The 24,101-nt window shown below is 40.3% G+C and overlaps 1 protein-coding gene across 8 annotated transcripts in view; it reads right to left on the bottom strand.

Moving 5' to 3' along the window:
- The window catches only part of DENND1A (DENN domain containing 1A), a 523,231-nt gene that overhangs the window by 203,942 nt on the left and 295,188 nt on the right, over window positions 1-24,101 (bottom strand). For all 8 annotated transcript variants that reach the window (XM_043916893.1, XM_043916896.1, XM_043916894.1 and 5 more), the window contains 2 exons: window positions 19,836-19,936; window positions 2,093-2,138 (listed from right to left, as the gene is read on the bottom strand). In XM_043916893.1, the coding sequence (XP_043772828.1) occupies window positions 2,093-2,138; window positions 19,836-19,936 (147 nt within the window). The remainder of the gene's footprint in view (window positions 1-2,092; window positions 2,139-19,835; window positions 19,937-24,101) is intronic.

Raw genomic sequence — 24,101 nt, 5'->3', positions numbered from 1 at the left:
CTTTTGAATGAAAAACAAGGCTTTGCAAAAATCTAAAAAAGCAAGGTAAAACGTCTATAAAGGTAGTGAGAAAGGAACAGAGGGAGCGACACGTCAGAGACTTTGTGACTGTGTAGAAAGAACAAGGAAGCGGACACTCAGCCATGCTCAGTGTGTCCCCTTGTGACTTTTCAGCCAGTGGTGCCGTTCACAGGGACCAGGAACAGTGGAAGGGGAGTGAAGTAACTCGATGGGTGTGTATGTGCAGATAATAAGGGGTTTGGGGAAAACTGAATTTGAGACATCGACAGTACATCTCGGTGACCTTCAATTGGGACTTGCAACTCTGGGCTGTAAGTTCAGAGAGAGTCATGTCAGTGTTAGAATCACAGCTGGGAGTCACTGACATCACCTTGGTAGCAAAAGCAAAAAGCCTTTAAAAAGATGGCCAGAGGGTATATAGAGAAGAAAAGCAAACCAAGACTGGAAACCTGGACAATGCTCAAGGTAAAGGACCGTGAAAAGCAGTCAGAAAAAATCCGTGCTGGAACAGTCCGGAAGGCAGAAGAGGCAGGAAAGAGCTGTGGATGCCGACAGACCAAATGGTCTTTAGATTAGTGTTTCCAACTGTACAACAATTGGCACGAAAGGTCTATTAGCAAGTATTCACTTTCAATTTCTCACACAGGGGCTTTGAATACACCCCCAAACTAGACAAACAAAGGTAAAACACAGAAGAAATCTCTTCAATCTGATCTAAATACACCATCCAAGATAGTCCATAAACTGTGTACTGTATGTGTTCAGGGCTGGGTGATGACAAGGAGGAACTGTTAACAGAATGTAGGAGCCACATGGCCGTCCTGTCAAATTAGAAATTTGAGCAGATTTCTGTGGTCTATTTTGATCAAGATTCTCAATGTCAAACAAACAGGTTTTTCGATAACCAACTTGTTTCATTTTCGTAAGCACAATAGCACAGTGTGCAACAGTGAAGAAGCAGGTGGTCCTCGTCGACGTGAAATGAAGGGAACAGAAGAAGAGAAGTAGCACTTCCTTTAAGACATGCAAAGCATCATCACAGACGGACATGGCTTTAGCTTTTCCCTCTGAGAGCTTATCTCCTGTGCAAAACAGGCAAGTCCCCTGCCTCCTGTCCTATTTTGCTCCAGTGCAAATTCAGCTCTCTCCCGAGGAGGGAAAAGCTTAGGGTTTGTGTCTACAAACCAGAAACACTGACAAAAGCACAGAAAAGTCCTTTGAAAGAATTGCTATCTACTTGGTACAGCCATGCAGAAAGCAATCTGTCCTTAGATTCATAGCTTTGACCAAGCATTTCTACTTTAGGGGTTCTATGCTAAGGAAGTAAGTCAAGATGCAGATTAAGCCTTATGCATAAAGATGTTCACTGAAATGCTATTTATAATAGTGAAAAATTATAAACAGCATAAGTGTCCAACAGTAACGGGAAAATGGCTAAGCTGTGGCATATTCGAACAGTTGGAAGGACAGGTAGCAAATTAAAAATTATTACTGACAGTAGACGAAAATGCAGAAATCCCCAAGCCATAATGTTAAATGAAATAAAGACATAAAATTCTATACCATATCAGCTAAGTACATTTATACAAAATATATATTCACAGAATAAAGACAAGGATGAAGAATGATAAAATGCTAACAGATGAATCTGGAATAATGATACTGTGGATAATTTTAATTTTCCTCTTTATACTTCTATATATTTTCTATACCACATTTTCTACAGAGAAAAATGTAATATAGTTGCAGTGATTTATAATAAACATCATTTTGAAAAGTGAATCATTTTCCTTCCCTCATTCAAACCCTTGAAGAACCCTTTCCTCCTGTCTCTTTGAACTTCACTCCCTCACCCATGAAAATTGACAATCTCCAAACAAAGTGGAAAAACACTGGAAACAAGAGCCCAGTGGAAAGGGTCTAAGCTGAACGCCCAGCTCTGTGCATGAGGGGTTGCTCTGACACACTCCCGTGGGTCGCGCCGTGAATCCAGAGACTGCATCTTTTCCACTGCCATGAGGCAAACAAAACCGCAAGTAGGGAGATCAGGGGAGGAGAGAAGTCAACTTACCTCCATTAAACTTAAATGGATTCCTATGAGGTAGGGCATGGGAGCACTGTGAAGAGAAACAGAGACACACAGCTGCTTTAATGTCTGTTGCTTCTGACAGAAAATTACAGATGGTTCACTATTTGGAGAAAAACTGTTTTAATAAACGTATGCACAGTTACATTTCCTTTCACAACAAAAATCCTAATATGACATTTTGTTCCCAAGCCTAGAAACTTAGGAAGAATTTCAAAATGCAGGCAGCCTTCGAAGCAGTATGAGTGGCGGGAAGAGCACTGACCTGGGCATTAGTCCCTAAATAGCAGCCATGTGATTGCATAGCCTCAGTTGCCTTATCTTTAAAATGGCATTTTGGAATCTAACTGCCAGCTTGCTATCAGAATGAGAAAATATACATCAAGTGACTAGTATGGTTCCTGGTACAAACGGGAACCATTGTTGCCATGATTACAACAGAAAAAGCAATTAACAATGTCAGATGGAGGGCATAATGTGCTTCAAAAAGGGATGATTTTTTTTTTATTTGCTATTTCCTTCTGCCATCAAAAGATGTGATCTGTCTATTCTAACTGGACAGAGTATATCACAGCCAGTAAGCATCTCCAACCCAACATGCCATCCGATGATACCGTAATTCAAAAAACCTTTTCAAAGTGCTTCATTCCCAGAGCAATGGGTTCCCTTAGTTAGTGACTGAGCAGGAGGTGAGAACCCAGCTCCAAGGGCTTTAAAACCTGGGCGTCGTGGATTCATTTCCCTTGGTTTCAGGTGCACACATTACCATTATGTTGCTACTTAACAATGATAAATGGGGTAAACATTATACAAGGAACTTCAAATTCAACTTTCTTAATTCACACAACAACCTCACAAGGAAGGTATTATGCCCACTTCACAGAGGAGGGGGTAGGCCCAGAGCACTTAAATCATTTGGTGCTTTTGAACTGTGGTGCTGGACAGCAAGGAGATCAAATCAGTCAATAGGAAAGGAAATCAAACCTGGATATTGATTGGAAGGACTGGTGCTAAAGCTGAAGCTCCAATTCTTTGGCCACCTGATGCAAAGAACTGACTCACTGGAAAAGACCCCGATGCTGGGAAAGATTGAAGGCAGGAGGAGAAGGGGGTGACAGAGGATGAGACAGTTGGATGGTGTCACTGACTCAATGGACATGAGTTTGAACAAACTCAGGGAGATAGAGAAGGACAGAGAAGCTTGGCGTGGTGCAGTTCATGGGGTCACAAAGAGTCAGACACGACTGAGCAACTGAGCAACAACAATGCCAGAGAACAAGTGGCAACCCTAGGGCTTGACTCCAAAGCTTCTTCCTCTATGGCACCTTGACTCTGTAATACTGGACTGACAATTCCCAATCCCACCTCCCACACAGTGCTTTTCCTGGGAGTAGTGGAGGGAGTAGACATGAAGGGAAAGATTGACAACTTTTCCATCTGTCTCTCCAACATGTGATACCTCCTGGGAAAGGTACAAAGGATATTTTAGGAGACCAGTGGAAAGATACCTGCCTCAGTCTGAGGTGACCAGGTACCTTTCCTGCAGGGCAGCTGGTGGCATGGAAGTGGACCTAGGAAGGTGGCTTTCTTGGGAATAGGGTAGGGAAACAAGGAGTGAGTGGTAAGAAATGAAAAAAGGGGAGGTTTTCTTTCCACTGAATGCTAAAGAGTTTAGGCTTTATCCTGAAAGCAGTGGATAGGCAACCAAGGTTTTTAAAACATCAGATGTGCATTTTAAAATTGCTCAAACATTTAAAAATAAGAAAGAGCACAATTCCCTCATTACCATTCAACAAATAAAATTCTTCAAGCAAAAATTCTTCTTCAGAATATAAAATGTTCTCCTTACTACAGATCTCAGCAGTAATATATCTTGGGAGCCTGTAAAACAGACTTGAATATTAGCAGCACAGTTTGGGAACTATTCTTTTAGAAGACTTTTGTATTTGATAATAGCCAAAGAAAGAATTGGACACGCAACTGCAGTGAAAGTGGAGTTGTGTTTTCTTTCCTTTTTTCTTCTTCTTCTCTCCTTAAAAAAAAAAAGGTATCTGCTGTGCACATTCAGCTTCCCTTTGCTTCTAGGGGCAAGGAAATGCCCTATGATATTTTTTTCCCTTAAACTGTAAACCATTAGTTTAGCTGCCAGCTACACAAATGCTCAAACTTCCCAGTGTGCCTGGCTCTGCTGTCCAAGCTTTCTCTAGTGTACACTGAAATGAATGTGTTTCTAATTAAGTAGCTTCAGGAACACGAGAGCTTCAATGTCAAAAATACAAAGTCTGAACCCTGGCAGGAAGTCTTAAGACTGCAAATGTCTCATCTAGTGGAACCTTGCCTAATGTAATGAAAGGAAGTAGGAAGAGTACAGAATTCCAGAAAAAATGGCCACTTATTAATGTGTCCAGAAGCACAGCCAAACACATAGAAGGGAGAAAAACTCAAATCCATAATATTTAACCAAATCTCATAAACTTCCCCAGCTCCCACCAACACTGTCATGCAAGTGACAAATGACCCTGAGTTTTAATTAGAATTTCAGAACTGAAATTGCAAACAAATGAGCTAATATACAGGAAAAGACACTCAAACAACTCAGAGAAAGGTAAAAGTAAATATCCACAGAAATTTATATAATTTGACTATAGGTTCTTACCTGAAAAAAAATTTCTTTTTCTATAATTTTAAATAGGTATTAATGCAATATCTCTTTGTCTTGCAATAAAAACCAATGAAAGAGAGGAAAAAGGAGTCTTAGAAGTGAAGGCAGAAGTAGAAAGGGACAAAGTGAGACTCACTCTTCAGGTACCATTAGGTAGATATTTTTTTAAGCCCAATAATTTTCCAAAGAGTAATTATGGCTTATCATAGAAATGTAGTTTCTTAGTCAACTTAGGGCTGAAATAGCTCTGTATTTAGAAAATATTTTAAAACACATTTATTCTGAAATCACAGCACGCCATGTTTTGTATGAAGGCAAATTTGGACAAATAACCTTTTACATTGTCATCATTTGCTTACATAGCCTCAAATGCATCCCTGAATCTACTGTACTTTTGCTCTGCAAATATACTGGTTACAAATTTCAAGTGGGGAGAGGGAGAGAGGAGAAAAAAAGAAAACCAGAGACTCCTTAAGATCTTAAAGTAGTAAGTATGTAACTGGGTAATTCTACCTACATTCTGAAAACAACTTTTATTCTCAGTAATACCTCAATAGTTATAGCCATTACTGACTTCTTCTCTTTTTTTTTTTTCATGTTGTTGTAAAGAGAATGGAAACACTCACCCATGATCAAGTTATTACAACTACTCTTATTTTTGCATTATTCTCCTCCAATATTAACACTAACATTTTAAAGTATCTTTGAAATTACAGAGTGCATATATTTTATTGCTTTCTCATTGGTTGCATTAACATTTCCCATATTATACCATAACCTTTGTGATTGTTTTAAAGACTATATAATATTCCACCAAGTATGGATGTCCCTTAATTTACTGAACTCTATTGCTAGAGTTAGACATTAAGTCACTTCCATCTTTTCATTATAAATAACATCATAATGAAAACAAACAATCTCATGTGTATGAATTTTCAAACATGGAATTACCAAGTCAAAGGGCAGAACTGTTTTTAACATTTTTTGTTATATTTTGGCAAAGTGTCTTTAAAAGGGCAGTACCAACCCCAGTGGAAATCTTTCAGGATTGTTGCAATGATTAGAGAGAACCCATGAAACGCCTAGCCCAGGAACACCACATGGTAGATTTAGTAAGTTATCATGTCCAAGTGGTTTCTCGTCACAGCCCGAGTGGGCATGGCTGATACCACTGGACTCATTCTCTTAGGGCCCAAGGTTTCCTGTTTCTACCCTGGTTCTGAAGGGTACCAGACAAAATGCTGGTGAGGACAGTTGAGACTCTGTGATGAGCATGAGGTGCTTGACATGCATCACCTCTACACATGAGTTTCTGATTCCAACACGATCTCTTGCCCCTTGTCTACTTACTAAGTTCAGTCAGGTTGCTTATCACTTTTTTTGGAGGGCAACCTTTAACCTTGATTTTATGTACCACCAAAAATGCAAAAACCACCAAGTAATCTATGATTCATTACTTGCTTATCACATACAGTGACAAATTTTTAAAACCACTCATTACTATTTCTTAAAAAGAAAATAGAGCAAAAAATTTGGTTAAGCTAGCTCTAAAAAATTTCATATTCAGAACCTGACTCATCTGGATCATCTTCTGATTCAGAGTCATCAATGCCCATGTTTTCTTCAAGGGTATCTCAGAAACAAAACATAATACTTTTTCTAGATGCTATCTATCTTCTTTTGTTAGCTCCCAGAAAGAACTTGCTTGTTGATTATCAAGAAAATATCAATGTAAATAGCTGTTTCACCAATAGCAAATGAACACTATGCTTCTATGCTCTGGTGCCTTTCAGTATTCACACTGACTTTACATTTCCATGTTGAATCTGACTGAGATTTGGAAGACATTTTAAATGGAAATTTGACACCACACATGCAGAACCAACAATGCACATAATTAAAGGGGTGATAATATTAAGAGCTGGGTTTCCCTGGTGGCTCAGTGGTAAAGAAACTGCTTGTCAATGCAGGAGATGCAGGTTTGATCCCTGGGTAGGGAGGATCCCCTGGAGAAGGAAATGGTAACCCACCCCATTGTTCTTGCCTGGGAAACCCATGGACAGAGGACCTGGTGGGCTATAGTCTATAGGGTCACAAAGAGTTGGACATGACTTAGTGTGTCAACAATAACAACAATATTAACAGCTAAGACCAAGCTCAGGCATAGATGGGCTATCACAACTGTATCACAACTGTCTGATGGATGGGGGATGCCATCCATCTGGGGGCATGCCACTGGAGGATGCCACTGTACACCTCTGAGTTTTGGGACAGGGTGTATCTGCCCTAGGCCTTTGTTCTCTGGGAATTATGGCATTGCCTGACTTCATCAGTGTCACCTTGGAAGAGTAAAAGCTATTCTTTCTTCCTTCTCCCCTGCAAAGCAGAGGAGTTATATTGCTAGTGTCAAAGGCAGGGACAATGTAATGACCTGAAAGGTGTTTACTTTGAATCCTCTTAACAGGAAAGGAACTAATATCAATCGAGTTATTATAAATCAGCTGCTTTTATGCATCACTTCTACACAATTCTCAAGGCAACTCTGCAAGGTATCACTACTATCCACATTTTCAGATGGAGAAACAGGTTCAGAAAGGTGAAGTAACTTGCCCCCAGGGTCACAGAGCTAGTAAGCAGTGAAGCTGAAATTCAAAGTCAGGGCTGTTGGACTGAAAGCCTAAACTGTCTCACAGCACATACTCAGTACTAAAGCCAAAAGAAGAGGAGTGCTGGAAACCGAGGGGGCTGTTCACCCAACCCTCTCACTGACTCCAGGCCTGCGATGCAGAGCGCTGTGCATAGAGGTAGATCCTGCAGCATGAGCTCCTTCCCAGCAATGGACAGGCATGGACATGGATATTGCAGATTTATTAATGATCCTGTAGTCCCCGTTCATCATTACTGCACTTTCTCAATTTGCTAATTCCTTTCCCCCAGATAACCAGGGCCCTCTTAATTATGTTCCCCTGAGGAGAGTGGCTACTAATTGGAAAAGAGTCAGGTGAAATAAAGGAACACTGGCTGCCCAAATATATAAAACGCAGCTTCCTGAGACAAAGAGAGAGGGGAGGAGAGATATGTGGAGGGAGGTAGGAGGGCCTCCACCCCCACATGAACAATACCTCTTTGACCTCAGTAAGGATATAGCTTAGAGCTCCCAGAAGTTTGGAAGACCCACTCTTTCTTCTCGCATATTAATGCACAGTGAGCTCTACAGTGTACACATCACATCCCCCACCTTGCCTCTGAGAAGCATACCACCTTTCAGACAAATACCCAAATCTGCAAAGGGATCCCACCAGTCTTTCCTCAGTTCACTGTCTTTAAAGAAAGGAAAACTCTGGTCTTATACATTTGAGCTTTTCTTCCTTCCTTCCTCCCTCCCACCTGAAAAGAAACCAAAGTGTGTAAACACAGTTTGTCTTATAGTTTAAAATTCTGGTCTGAAATAACGAGGCCCAGCATTGTTGGAGAGGTTAAAGGACAACAGAATGGGGAAAGGAAAGCGAACAAAAACCATACAACACACCTTACTGGAGAACACAAAGAATTCTAGTTTTCGTCTTCCTAAGAGTGACCAGAGATGGGCCACAGGCTAATCCAATGGCCAGAGTTGCACAGGGAGCCAAGAGCACCTGGTGTTTGTGGTGCACTTGCCTCAGTCAGCACTAGGCTAAGGGCATGACAGGCATTTTCTCATTGGATCCTCAGGACCACGGTACAGGGTAAGTACTGTCATTGCCACCAACTATACAGATGAAGAAACAAAGGCTGGGAAGCTAAACAATTCAGTGAGGTCACACAGCTAGTACATGGCGGCCCTGAGACTAGAATCCAAACCTGTCATACTGAGCCAGAGCAAGCTCACTGTTACCCTAGGAGCTCAGCATGTGCATGGCTGTGGAAGAAGAGCAGAAGGAGGTTCGGAGGTTTTTTCCTAACCTGTTCCCTGGGGGCCTGCCAGCAGCTGTGCAAAGTCTTGGGCCCCTCCACATTCTGTTCAAGACCCTGGCCAGCCCCCTCACCACAGGAACCCAAACCTACCTCTGGGCTGAGCCACAAGTGTCTCTGTGGGCCCCGCCCTGTGTCCTCCAAGTCCCACTGAACCCTGCGGTCTGCCAAACATCCCTTCAGATCACCCTAAGGTTGCTAACACCTCCCTATTCAGAGGATTTTGTCTGGGTCGCCTATTTGGCATAAAGCACGTGCTAATTCATATGGTTATTCCAGACTGTCAGTCATGGAGAACCAAACTCTGTTTCCCATCCCCAGAGTCCACGGTGGGGCCATGAGAAGAGCAGGAGGAATAAAGAGGCAGGGGTGTGCTGGGTGCTCACCAAATACCAAGGGCTGTGCGGGGGCCCTTATCTCATTTAATCCTCAAATAATCCAATTTATACCATCCATTTTATAGATTAAAAAAGGGGGAAAAAAAAAAAGGATCCTCAGAAACTTGCCCATGGTCACAGTTAATGGTGATTCCAGCCCAAATCCTCCTACTTTAAAGTTTCTTATGATTTACTTTTTTTTATACCATTATGTTACACTTAAGAAAAAAATGGGCATTTGACAGTTATAGCTGAAAAATAAAATAGCAAGTGGACACTTTGTAGCCAGGATAAAAATACATTTGCCAGATAGCTTAAATGAACTGATATGCTTTCTTGTTCTAAACGGAATTTCAGGTAATTTATAGGAATACATTTAGTACAGCAGCAAAATAGGAAAAAAAAAAATAGAGGCAAAGGGATAAAAACATAAGCTGGGGTGAGGTGAGTACTTCACTGTGGGCTGTAAGGTTTTGCATACCTGCTGGGATGGCCACAAATTTGGCTCTGAGTCCTCCAACTGCCAACCCAAAGAGGGAAACAGGATTGTCACATGATTTGCAGTGTCCATAGGGAAAAATAAACTAGTCACCTACAGAGCTTCAACTTTAAAAAGGCAACTGAGGAGGGGTAAGAGAGAAAACTAACATCTTATGGTGCATTTACTAAGTGTTCAGTGTTTTCCATATCCTGGTCAGTCAATATTACTTGTGTCAGGCACCACACTGGATAGGGGATAGAGAAGAGAAAAAAAGAGTTCTGAACCCTACCTATTCAGAGCTTACAGTCAACAGCAGACCGCAAATAAGCATGTTCTTGTAGGTGTGTAGGCTGCTCTGAGGAGTTACAAGGTGCCTCAGGGGTAGACCTAAGATGACCTCATCTCATCCCCACAGCAATCTTGAAAGTCTGATCGCCATAATTCACAGAGGAGCCTGTGGCTCCAAGAGGTTAAGTGACTTGACAAAGGTCACAGCTGGTGAGAGGCAGAAAATATGACTTGAAAGGTGGAAGGGGTGCAAAATGCCATTAGTTAATCGAGATTTTCTTAGGGAAAAAAGTATTTAACTCCTTGCCCGGCTTCCAACAGGCCCTCCCTGATTTATGAGCAGTAGCACAGAATGAAGGTGCATGTGAGGATAGGAGCACTCTTAGATTAGGAGGCAGTACAGACTGCCGAGCTGCCATCCATAGTTTCAGTGGCCAGAGCATGGGGCTCACAGCAGTGGGGGAGCTGAGTGCACAGTGCTGGGCACTGGGGATGGTCTGCTAATGTGAGACGCGTGTGTATCTGAGCTGACCGTGATGGGGGGGAGGGAGGACAATGTCCTCCTGAGAGTGGCCCTGTGGCTTCCTGGGTAAGCCTGGGGCTTGTGAAACAGCTGCAAGTCACCAAACCCAACCGAAACAAACACAAGAGTTACAAAGATAACGACTGGATGGAAACCCAGAAAGGTCAACATCAAAGCCTAGAGTAGTTTGCCCTTTTATGCCTCCTCAGTCTACCGGAAGGAGACAGACTAGGGAAATCAGGAAGGGCTCCATGGCTAAGACTACTCCGGCAGGAGAAGTTAATCACAGAGGAAAGGTCAGGAGACGGGGCTCTCTATTGCCTCCAGAGAGTTCAATGAGAACCATAAGAGCCAGAGCCAGGTCACAAAAGAAGTCTCCGGTTTGAGCCACCAGGGACCCGTGAAACCCTCATAGAAATGCAGGAACGAATGATGCACAGAAGAAATGAGAAGAGAAAAAGAGGTTTTTGATAAATAAACCAAGAGAAATAAACCCCCCAAAATAGTGTAAAAGTTGAAAATGAAAGAGGTAATGAGGGAAAGAAACTCTCTGTTTTTCTAGGACTAAGATACGTCACATGTCAAGATGCATAGCGCCCAATTACCTTCTCAGCATAGCCTCTCAATCTTTCAAATATTCACATGGAAGACAAACCCACATTTGTTGTGAGGTTACTCTGAGCTGAGCACTGAACTGCTGTTTTGTGTCTTCTCCTTGTGAAAGACACAGGAACACATCCCTGAATCCCCACCATGAGGGAACCTCCTTCAGAACTGAAGCTTCTCTAAAGATGACGTTACATGGCCTGTGGCTCCTGCCCTACTGGTGACCACGAACATATGTAGAATGTCTTTGCTGTAGAGGCCACTGCACTGTCTTAGAAGTTTCAGAGTTTTCTAAGTGTTGGATTCAAGATAGTCTCCAGGTCAGAGAGGGGTGAAGAATTACCTATCAGATGTGTCATAAGAAATAGAAAACAAGGCCAAGATAAGCACAGGTCAGAGCCAGCTGTGTCCCATGCAGCTCAGGCAGAAATTGGGGCAAAGGAAGCAGGCTGTTGCCCCTCACCACATCAGGCAGCAGAAAGAGGACTGGGAAGTGGGACTAGCAGGGTGGGTCCAGATACTCAGATGTAGATGCAGCAGCAAAGGAGGTGGAGGGCCATGGGGCAGTGGGCTGCAATCATGAGTGTGTCCCAAAGAGAAGGTCACTTTCAGTCAGTTCAGTTGCTCAGTCATGTCCAACTCTTTGCAACTGCACCACACCAGTCTTCCCTGTCCATCACCAACTCCCAGAGTCTACTCAAACTCATGTCCATCGCATCAGTGATGCCATCCAACCATCTCATCCTCTGTCGTCCCCTTCTCCTCCCACCTTCAGTCTTTCCCAACATCAGGGTCTTTTCAAATGAGTCAGTTCTTCGCATCAGGTGGCCAAAGTATTGGAGTTTCAGCTATAGCATCAGTCCTTCCAAAGAATATTCAGGACTGATCTCCTTTAGGATGGACTGGTTGGCTCTCCTTGCAGTCCAAGGGACTCTCAAGAGTCTTCTCCAACACCACAGTTCAAAAGCATCAATTCTTCGGCACTTGGCTTTCTTTATAGTTCAACTCTCACATCCATACATGACCACTGGAAAAACCATAGCCTTGACCAGACGAACCTTTGCTGGCAAAGTAATGTCTCTGCTTTTTAATATGCTATCTAGGTTGGTCATAACTTTCCTTCCAAGGAGTAAGTGTCTTTTAATTTCATGGCTGCAATCACCATCTGCAGTGATTTTGGAGCCCCCAAAAATAAAGTCTGACACTGCTTCCACATCTACTTCCCATGAAGTGATGGGACCAGATGCCATGATCTTAGTTTTCTGAATGTTGAGCTTTATGCCAACTTTTTCACTCTCCTCTTTCACTTTCATCAAGAGGCTCTTTAGTTCTTCTTCACTTTCTGCCATAAGGGTGGTATCATCTGCATATCTGAGGTTATTGATATTTCTCTGGCAACCTTGATTCCAGCTTGTGCTTCATCCAGCCCAGTGTTTCTCATGATGTACTCTGCATGTAAGTTAAATAAGCAGGGTGACAATATACAGCCTTGACGTACTCCTTTTCCTATTTGGAACCAGTCTGTTGTTCCACGTCCAGTTCTAACCTGCATACAGGTTTCTCAAGAGGAAGGTCAGGTGGTCTGGTATTCCCATCTCTTTCAGAATTTTCCACAGTTTATTGTGATCCATGCAGTCTTACTAACAACAATAAAAAATGTATTAAAAACCTAATGGATCTGGAATGAAACAGTGGTGATGGCTACACAACCTTGTGAATACATGAAAAACCACTGAACTGTACACTTTTAAAACGATTAATTTTATGGTATATGAATTATGCTTCAATTTTTAAGAATCAAATGGAGAACCTGAAAAGGCAGTTTTGCTACAGAACTTAAGAGAGTATAGGTATAGATTCTTACAAATCCATGGCATCAATATGCAAAGAGCCATCTTTCCTCTCTCTCATTTTTCCACCAGGAAGACAGTTTACTCAGAAATTGTCCAAAGCTTCCTCCAAAGGCTCCTGGCACTTTCAGTTTTGGGTGCTGCTGAAGGAAATGAGGGTGCATCTCAATACAGGCCTCAGTGACTGTCATCATTTAACAATTTCTGTTTAGGTACCTACCTGATGCTATGCTCTTTATGGAGAACTGTATTTTTTATATATTCCTGTGGATGATAAAAGAGACGTTCAGAAAGACTATGTGATTCACCTAAAGACATATATTCAGTAGGACCACAGCCAGGATTTGGAACCAGAGGTTTGACTTCCAAGCGTGAATTATTTTCCACTACTCAGCCTCTCTGCTCAAACCTCAAGGTCAAGTTCAGCCAAATTTTAATAAGGGATTTACCCAGGAATCTATAATTTTGCTTTGTTCAACCAGCACACATTGTTTGTGAACTTTCTAACCATCAGGTCCAGGACAGACCCAACTTCCCTCCTTGTTTTGTCTGAAACTGAAACCCTGGTCCTTATCCCCTCTTATCCTTCCAGACAAGTTCTTGATGCAGTGGTTGCTCACTCTGAGCAATGGACCTATCATGGCCCCTTGATACTTCTTAGCTTAAAAAAATAAACAAAAAAAAAACTGTCCCAGCTTTTGCCTGGACACCTGAGTTCTTTTGTGAAGTAGTATTTCCTCAAGTCCTGAACCACCTATAAGCCCCTGTCTTTCTAGGCCAGTGCTAGAGACATAAAAGGCACTCATAAATACTTCCTGCAAAATTGAAAAGACACAGTTTTTTGCTTAGGTGTTAGAATCTAACTTTAATTGATTATATAGTGAAGAATTTTAGTGATACTTGTCTACCTAATCCACTTTCATCTTATCTGGATTTGCGAACTTGCACTGGATTGTTGAATCATATATATGTGTGTGTGTGTGTGTATGCACATGTACATATTAATATATATTGACTATAAATACATATCAATCTTAACAGAAATCAATCCTGAACACTCATTGGAAGGACTGATGCTGAAGCTGAAGCTCCAATACTTTGACCACCTGATGCAAAAAGCAGACTCATTGGAAAAGACCCTGATGCTGGGAAAGATCAAAGGCAAAAGGAGAAGAGGGTGGCAGAGGATGAGATGGTTGGACAACATCACCGATTCAGTGGACATGAACTTGGACAAACTCCAAGAGATAGGGACAGGGAGGTCTGGCATGCTGCAGTCCATGGAGTTGCAGAGTTGGACATGACTTGGCAACTGAACATAAACACACACACACATATATATACACACACATATATATATAGTCAGTAATAAACATAGTACCTACTCTTTATGGTCACCGGCTGTTTATCAGTGTGTGGGTGCTGTCACTTCAGTTGTGTCTGACTCTTTGTGACCCCATGGACTGTACCCCTCCAGGCTCCTCTGTCATGGGATTCTCCAGGCAAGAATACTGGAGTGGGTAGCCATTTCCTCCTCCAGAGGATCTTTCCGATCCAGGGATTCAAACTTGCGTCTCATATCTCCTGCATTGGCAGGTGGGTTCTTTATCACTAATTACGATTCACATTTAACAGAAAACAGGCTTAGAGGTGTTCAGCACCCTCAAAACAGTAAATGGGGAAACCAGAACCAAAGCTGGAGTTTTCTGTTTCTACTATACCACACTTTGTTGATTTCTATCACTGACACCAAGAATATCAATGATTTCACTTTAGCATCAATTTATTCCCCATACAAAATTTCATGGCACCAGTGAAGAGAGATTAGAGTGGACCCAGCTCTAGTCATCCAGTTGTTGTTTCACAGCTGTGTCTGGACTGTTACCCTGTCATCCAGATGGACTATGCACCCTGTAAAAAGGCATATTAAGAATGTGTGATAAAAATCCTAGATGGAATACATGATGTAGCATGGAGGGGGGTTATTCAGAACCCCACATGTAGTACAGATAAAGAGCCTAGAACTAGTATGTCTCACAGAGAATCTAAGCATGCCCATTCTGAGTGGAAGAATGAATTCCAGAGGCATCTAGAAATACCAGAAAATATGATGAATTTTACAAAGTTGGATACAAAATCCAAACCGTAACTGTGCACATTTAACTTTCTAGTTCAATCATGCCCTCAAAGAAAATCAGGAATTAGCTACTAACTTGGCTCTTGGCCTGGCTGACCTTTGGGGGGAATATGAACTTGTCCTGATCTGCTTTGGAAATATTTTATCACATATTTGTAAATACATTAACAGGTGTCCAGAATAACCAAAATGTACAATTCAATTTGATAACTGATTTGGTCCTTATTTAGGACTATTTCTTAAGGACTAAGGGAAAAAAGGGAATTTACATGGGAAATACCATATGGCTTCTATTGGGACCTTTTATTAGCAACATTTAATTAGCATAGTGCCTGGTACAGAATAAGTGCTCTATAAATATTTGCTGAATGAATGAATAATAATGAATGATAACATTAGTCCATAATTATTAGCCAGTCATCAAAAAGCCTGTGTAAAGAATTTTTTTCACAAAATCTTGGTGATAGGTACAGCTTATTCTCTAATTCTTTAACGGATATTAGTAAGGAAAGCTTTAATATGAAATGGCCTTGGATTTCAAGTGCAGGCTCTACCATTTCTTAGTTGTGTCATGGTGGGTAAGTCCCTAAACTTCTCTGAGCTTCAGTTTCCTAATCTATACAATAGAGCTAACCTCCTGCTGTGCCATGCTAAGTCACTCAGTCATGTCCGACTCTTTGCAGCCTGTGGGCTCTAGCCCACCAGGCTCCTCTGTCCATGGGATTCTCCAGGCAAGAATACTGGAATGGGTTGCCATTTCCTACTCCAGGAGTCGAACCCGCATCTCTTACGTCTCCTGCATTGGCAGACAAGTTCTTTACCACGAGCACTACCTGGGAAGCCCCGATATTTACCTTACAGTTTGATTTTAAAGATCTGCAGTAATGTTTATAAAGAGCTTGACTTTCACACTGTACTCCATATATGGTGATTATTATTATGAAAGGGAATACTGATTTTCATCAGCAAGTCTATCCCTTTGTCCCCAAAATACGAAGGCTCTTCCAATACTGGCAGAGGTCAGGACTGCCATCAGCCAAGGTAGGGAACATTCTCATTTTCACTTTCAAAATCAAGAGAATGGCACAGTTCTAAAGTAGAAAGGAACCAGCAGCACATGTTTTTAAATATTCATAAGGGCTGGAAATGTCTTACTCCTTTCGTTTTCTCTGCCATCTGCTTTTGTTTCTTTTCTTTTCATTCTTATGCCACAGCTGCAAATGAAAACAACCATACAATAACCCAAGTTAAATAAAAAAAATCAAAATAAAAACAATCTGATGGGTAAAAAGAGAAGATGAATTATAAAGTTTTTCCCTGAGCTCACAAGGCAGCAGAAACAAGAAAAACGTTTGATGCGAATAAAACCTTCTGGAAACCAAAACCCATGTCCCACGTTTATAATAACCATAATAAGAGCAACCACCATTTACTAAATGGTCCCTATATGTCACTTGATATCAGTATCTCTAATTTCTAAAGCCATTCTTCAAAGTAGGTAAATCAAACCCATTTTACAGAAAACAAAATGTCAAACCAGAGAGGTAAAATAGACTTTTAATGGTTACATAGCTATTAAGAGATGAAATAGATTTGAACTTGGGCCTCTCTGAATATAAAGCTCAGACACTTTTTCTACCAGTCTCTCCAAAAATGGGGAGGAACATGAACAAAATTAATTTGGGAAATATTTAAGGCAGACTATTTGTATTAAATGGATTTTCTTCAGATAATTAAAATCTGTGATTATAGCTCTAATTAAAGTTAACTTAGATAATTGGTTGTTGTATTTGTGAATGTGCAATTAGTCTTCCACATAATTGCTCGGTTTCAGCATCATACTTTCCATGTATTCACTGCATCCCACAGCTTTGCTATACTGGCTTCTGTGTTACCAAAGGCCCACGTTACAGCTCTTGGGGTTTCTGGGTCCAAGGACTATGATCTATGAAACCAATAGTAGGGTCTAGGTTCAACCCTATTTTAGCATGTCTTTGTCCAGAAGTCAATGAACACCTCATCTTCAAGTGTAATGTAAAAAGCTCTTACAGCCTACACTGTTGTCCTGAAAACTCCTAGCAGCATGTACCTGAAGAAAAACTGGCAGCAGCGGTCCTCATGTGTTAATTACACTTGCGAAGTCTATTATGCATAGAAAGGGCACCTGCTGGCAGCGAAAATGACTAGGACCTGCCCTTCCTGTGCAGTGAGTAAATTGAGAGTTCATTTCTACAGGAGATAATAGTTTTCAGATTCCATTTCGTGTATCCCCTGCATGGGGACATACTTAACATTTAAATCATCTGCAGAGGAACAAACCTCCTTCAAATTTACATGTGTCAGGCTCCTGGCACTTTACTTAAAATGCTGGTTATCCCTGCTGGCTCTTACCACCAAGGACTAAACTCAACAGTGGTGAAAGTCACCAAGCACAGCAGAATAAAGTTATTAGTATTGACTCAAATTTCATGACATTTGTCGTTTCTGACCAAAGCAGTGGTAGCAGGCTGACGGTGATCAAATCAAGCCTTTAAATAGAGGATCTGTTTTTTTCTCTTGGGGTCTTTTATTTCATCATTCTTACATCTCGCAGTTAATAAACAGATACCAATCCCCACAGGCCTGTTATCATCCTATGGTCAAATGTCAAAAAGTTCTTTCATGAAAACAAGAGACCAGGACAAAGACTGCGGTCATACAAACAGAAACTTCCAATATGGAACCTAATCACAAAACTCACTCAGGCTCTAAAAATTAACAAGCCTCAACTGTAAGCTTTTATTTATATTTTTATTTTATTTTTTTAACTATGAGCTTTTAGAGTGAAAAGTTTTGGGTGACAAGGGCTTGGCAACCGTCCTTGCCAAGTCTTCCCTTCTCAGTTAGAGCTGCTGCACTACTGTGCTCGGTCAGGCTGGTAACAGTCCTTGAGAGGGTTAGAGATTGAGAGGAAGCTGAAAAGAGGATTGTGGGTCAGCTTCCACAGGAAAAAGTGAAACAGCTAATAAATCCTCTAAGCAATCAAGAAAGGAGGGCTGGGACCTGAGATGGTGACTGGAAGTAACAACTGGCCAGAATAAACATGGATTTTTTTTTTTTAATGGAACTTTTCAATTATAGAACTATACTTTTTCATTGTTAGAAATACTTGAAAGTATGGAAAATAAAATAAAGATCATGCAGAATTCTTCTCTCTCCCCCACAACACAAATCACTGTTAACATTTTGGTGTCTTTCCTTCCAGATTTCTGCCTCTCTATATGTTTGTTTGTGTGTATGTATCTAATTTTTGTGTTTTATATATATATATATATATATATATATATATATATACACATACACATAATTTTTGTTTGTTTTTATAAAAATTGAATAGTGGGGACTGTAGCTATAAAATTAAAAGATGCTTGCCTCTTGGAAGGAAAGCTATGACAAATCTAGACAGAGTATTAAAAAGCAGAGACATCACTCTGTTGACAAAGGTCCCTACAGTCAAAGCTATGGTTTTTCCAGTAGTCATGTACAGATGTGAGAGTTGAACCATAAAGAAAGTTGAGTGCTGAAGAATTGATGCTTTTGAATTGTGGTGCTGGAGAAGACTCTTGAGATTACCAACCAATCATAAAAGAAATCAACCCTGAATATTCATTAGAAGGACTGATGCTGAAGTTCCAGTACTTTGGCCACCTGATGCAAACGGCCAGCTCATCAGTAAAGACCCTGATGTTGGGTAAGACCGAGAGCAAAAGGAGAAGGGGGCAGCAGAGGATGAGATGGTTAGATAGCGTCACTGACTCTATGAACATGAATCTGAGCAAACTCCAGGAGACAGAGAAGGACAGGGAGCCTGGTGTGCTGAAGTGTGTGGGGTTACAGACAGCTGGACACAATTTAGTGACTGAACAACAACAACATCTATTTTAGGGAAAGTTACTAAACCTTTTGAGGCCTTGGTTTACTGACCTGTGAAATGGAGCTAATAATACTTGTCTTACAGAGTTGCTGGAAGAATAAAATGAGATCACAGATGTAAAGAGATGGTCCAGTAAGTGGTGAGGGGACAGGAGGGAGGCACAGTAGAGATTCAACCGTGGCAACCATTGTTATCACTGATGTTATTGACGGAACATTTTCGTCTTCAATTTTGGGACTCTGAGCTGCTGGTTTTAGACTAGGTAACAATTTAGCAATCAAAATTTTCCAAGTAATGGAAAGTGAAAGCTGTACCATTAGAGAGGCAGAGGGACTACAATGACTTTCTCAGCTCCACCAATCCTTGCACACACAAGCCCCTTGGAGTTCCTCCTTGAAACATCAAGACACACAGCTAAGTCTTTTCCAGGAAGAACTCCAAGTCAGCCTCCCTCCCTTCTTCAACTAAAACACATTTCACTCAATAGTGAAATTCCCCTCAAAAGACTTCCTCACAAAAGAGTGTTTTGAAGCCTGGCTTGTACTCCCAAATCACAGCTGAGGGCAAGTCTTACAGAACGTGCCAGGGCACAGCTGAAACTTGAAGACCTTGGGGATCTCAATTGTTCCTGACACCAGTTTTCAATTCGTCTTAAGAAAGAATAAAAAAAAATCACACAACTATTTGGTGCTTTGGCTTCCCTATACCAAGGAATGGGGAAGGTATTATCTATCCACTTGAACTCTCTAGAATGCCATGACAAATATGAAAGCTATGTGGAAACAAACAGGCCAGTGCAATCTGGTGATCTAAAATTCAGATCACTTTGAAGTTAGTATTTTTAATTTACAGTCACCAACCACATTACATTATTGACCTAAGATGCCTGGTTATTCTCTGGAGAAGGAACGGCAGAGGAGAGGGTGAGCAGCGGCCTTACCAGCAGTAGTCCAGCAGATGTGGAGGCAGGACAGGGATGTACACATGCTGCCAGAACATGGGATAGAGCATCGCAGCAGACCCGTGGATGCAGGCAGTCAACTGCAACAGAGATTAGAGATTCAGAGCTAAACAGTCAAAGTTGGGAGACACTCATTTGAGTTCAACAATAAAATTAAATACATACTTATCAACATATTTAAAATAACTCAATAACCCTAATTCAAACTATTTAATAAGAGCTTCATTTTCCGAAAAATATATATTTTTTCATGATTATGAAGCTAATACACAATGACAGTAGAAAATTTAGAAACTGAAGAAAAAGATTAAAGTCTTCACCATCTGAAGATAACTTAACATTTTGGTATATTATCCATATATGTGTATGTGTATGCTCAGTCATGTTCGACTGTTTGAGACCCCATGGACTGTAGCCTGCCAGGCTTTTCTGTCCATGGAATTTTTCAGGTAAGAATACTGCAGTGGGCTGTTATTTCCTATTCCAGGGAATCTTCCTGACCCAGGGATCGAACCTGCCTCTTGTGCATTGGCAGGCAGATTCTTTACTACTGCACCACCTGTGAAACCCATTACCTATATATGGACTTTTCTAATAAAATCAGGATTACTGTAAATACGGTGTTAACTTTCCCTTTAAGTTAATATTATTTGCTGGCATTTTCCCATATCTTTAAGTATTCTTAGAAAATATCTTTTAATGTCACCCAATGAATTTCTTATATTTAACCACTCTTCCATCATTAAGTTATATACTTGGATCAACTCAATAACTTTTATATATGGTTCCTACATGAAGAAATTAAAGACAAAGGTTATAAATATTTTAAGGCACTTAACAAATATAGCAATATAAATATAATAAGTGTATTCATATAATAAATAGATGAAGGATTGAGGCTCTTTATACTCCCCCAGCCAAGTACTGAACTGCTGGCCTCCCTATACCTCATTGTACCTATCTTCATTTTATTTTTATTTCTCTGATCATGACTGAAGTTGAACATCTTATTATATGTTCTAAACTATATTTCTTTTTTTTTTAAACTATATTTCTTAAGTAAATGATCTGTTCATATTCTTAGTCCACTTTTTCTGAAGAGAATTTAGTATATTTTAATTGATTTAGAACTCTGGATATGCAAAGGACAGTAATCTTTTCTAAGGGTTTTTGAAAATAATTTATCCTTATTTAATTTTCTTTGAATTTTTGGATAAAGAGAAAGCTTAAATAATTACATGGGCAAATATTTCCCTTCATGATGGTTTCCACTGTTTTTATACTAAGTCCTCCAAATTCTTCCTCAGCATTTAACTCTTTAATCCATCTGGAATTAATTTAGGTTTAAGGGCTCAGGTGAGAATTTATTTTTTCCACAGAGTTAATCAATGGCTCCAACACTGTTTACTAACATCCTTCCACTCCCTCCTTTTTGGCTTGTCTCTATTTCATATTTCTTTTTTTTCTTAAGAGTTACATATATGATACAATCAGTATTTGATATAACAGAAAAATTAGGAAACAAAGATACAATGGAATATAACTGCTACAAAATTCAGTACAGTGAAAGAAGGAAAAAACCAACACCTTTGGAGATAGGGCTATGAAGCGACAAAAGCCAACAACACGTGTTTCTTTCTGTCTTTTTTCTTTAATGTTTCTTTGGTTTCTGGGAAGCCTGTTCCCATGAGGACTTTGCTTCTTTTGGAAGCTGTTAACCAGCCTTTGCTGACAGAAGGACATTTACGTGGCAAAAGAGTGACGCGGCAAGGCCCAGTTAAAAGAATCCCAGAGGTTAGTGTAACATGAACAGCTTTAAATTGGATATTCTGCTGATGGTTCACAGTTGTGAGTGCTGTGTATTAAACCCACGGCTGCTACCTTTTCCCCTCCTTTTCCCTCCAGACCCTGTTCTTTAAATCAGGTACATGCCATGAACAGGGAGCTCACCCAACAAGCTCTCAAAAGCAAGTCCCAGTGACTCTGACAAGGCTTGTAGGTTTAATTCATCTTTTCTCAACTTGGTAGGTTTCCACATAAAAAAGGCTGTCTTATTATACATGACTAATATCTTCGGGCTTAGAAGAGATAAAAAATCTTTTCTGGTGTTGAGTGAGTGGAAGATGAACCAACTTTACTCCAACTCCACCCTGAAGTCAGGCTGGAGGGTTTACAACAGCCTTTAGTCCCAGCTCTCTTCTTCTCCATCCTTTAACCAAGTGCCAAAGTACTCATTCTAAAGTGCAGGTCCAGTCATGTAACATCCTGCTTTGAATGTGCTTGGGGGCATACCTGGAATAGGCATGTCTTCGTGTCTTCAGCTTCCCATCTACCTATAGAGAGGCATCTCCAGCCACAGTCCCTACTATCTTCTCCAGGTTTATCCTTGGAATAAACTGTTTGCAGATTTAGGATTATATATGTACTCCTTTCCCTGCCCTCTGTATTCCCACAGGCCCAGATCCATGCCCCTAGAGTCTGTTCACTATCTTCTTCTGCAAAGCTTTGCATGGCTCCACTGGGCATCTGTCTCCTTCACTGATGGGATTAAAACTGTGTGAGTTTGTCCTCTCACTGTAAAGGGCAGAAAGACCCTGTCTCTCTTTTGCTCAGTGGCATAGTAAATATAAACACATATATACACGTTTATGTGCTAGGTAATGCAATATTTCTTGAATAAATAAAAAACAATTCCCACTTAGAATATACTCATAAAGACAGCTAGTGGCTTGGTTTTTCATGCTTCTGGACCACCATTTTCATGAGTCTCAGAGAACAGGGTATAAGACTCAAATTCCAAAACAATAACAGTAAGCTTAGACATACAAATACACTACTTTTGGAAAATCAAGTCAATGGATTCATCCATCCATTTATTTAATAATAGCCTACTCTGTAACTCTACAACAGACCAAATAAATAAAAGCACTTAAAAATCTGTATAGTGCCACCTAGAGATATAAGGTATCATCATCACGTGTATTCACCGGTAATTCTCTTTGAAAAAGTCTTTTAATAGAATGTTCCTGGTTCAGACAGAACTTGAATACCGGCCTCTTTTTAGCTTAAATTGGTTTGAGTCTAAATCCTATTTCAAGCAACACAGTGGCACGGATCTTATCTTCAGACAATGTCCTTTTCATGTCTCCTTAGCCTAAAAAAAAAAAAACAAAAAACCTAGCAAGCTAAATGACAAGGTTTTAAAATTACTTATCCCTCCTAAAAATCAAACTTTTAAGATGTGTGATCATCACTTTCATTGGGAGATTTTCTCAGTGCCAAATCTCTGCAGCTATAATAAAATGCTTTACCCATTTGGTTAAAAAACAAACAAACAAACGAAAAGAGTTGTTTGGCTCTTTTCCAAAATACTAAATGACACACACAATGTGTATCATTTCTTAGAAATAATGGCTAAGTGGACCACAGAAAAGCGTTATGACACATCTTTGCTTAATCAGAAATAATATATATTCCATACCTTATCATTAGCCACTTTAAAAAAACCAAACCTCTAAAACCAACTCTCTTAAAAAAAAAAAAAAAAAAAAGAGTCCTAAAGGACTATGCTCATTCCTTACAGAATACAAAATTTAAAAGTAATGAAAGTATATAATTTGGATTGTCGTCAACAAAGGGGTATTGTGAATATTTAATTGAAGTGCAAGTTGAGGAAAATGATCCTATCAAAATCTCACTCAGTGGGAGAATAGAAAGATAGTATGTGTAAAATTTGCCCAAAGTCATTAGTCACAATGAATATTCATCAGAAGCCAATTATCAATCCCACTTAATGACACCCCAAAAGATTTTGCCCTAAAGCAGCTGAATAGTCTAAGACTCCAGACAAAACTAGACAAATTACACAGCCAATAGCTAGTCTAGCCAGGACACAAATTGTAAAGTAAACCACTGGTGGGTTTTTGGACGCACTTTTAGCAAATTCTGTCCTCAATTAAAGGTGCACGAGGTCAGTCTGATTTTGGAGCTTTCTTTTTGGCTGCACAGTTTCCTTTGAGGCAAAGGCAGAGAAAGGAGAGGCGGTGGAGGTAGGACACGAATGAAGAGCAATCAAGGATAACATTTGAAAAATCAGAGACACTTTTTTTTTTTTTTAATTTGAGGTATTTCTTAGGGATAATACCCAGATTGTCACAATCTTAGATACCATTCCAACTGATTCCTAAGAGAATCCTGCAATTTAACATGGAATAAAAGTAAAGAGACCCTCATTAAGGAAAAAAA

This window comes from Cervus elaphus, chromosome 11, assembly GCF_910594005.1.
Source record: "Cervus elaphus chromosome 11, mCerEla1.1, whole genome shotgun sequence".
NCBI classification, from domain to species: domain Eukaryota; kingdom Metazoa; phylum Chordata; class Mammalia; order Artiodactyla; family Cervidae; genus Cervus; species Cervus elaphus.
Note: the sequence above shows the minus strand (reverse complement) of the source record. Positions and strands in the feature narration are given on the sequence as shown.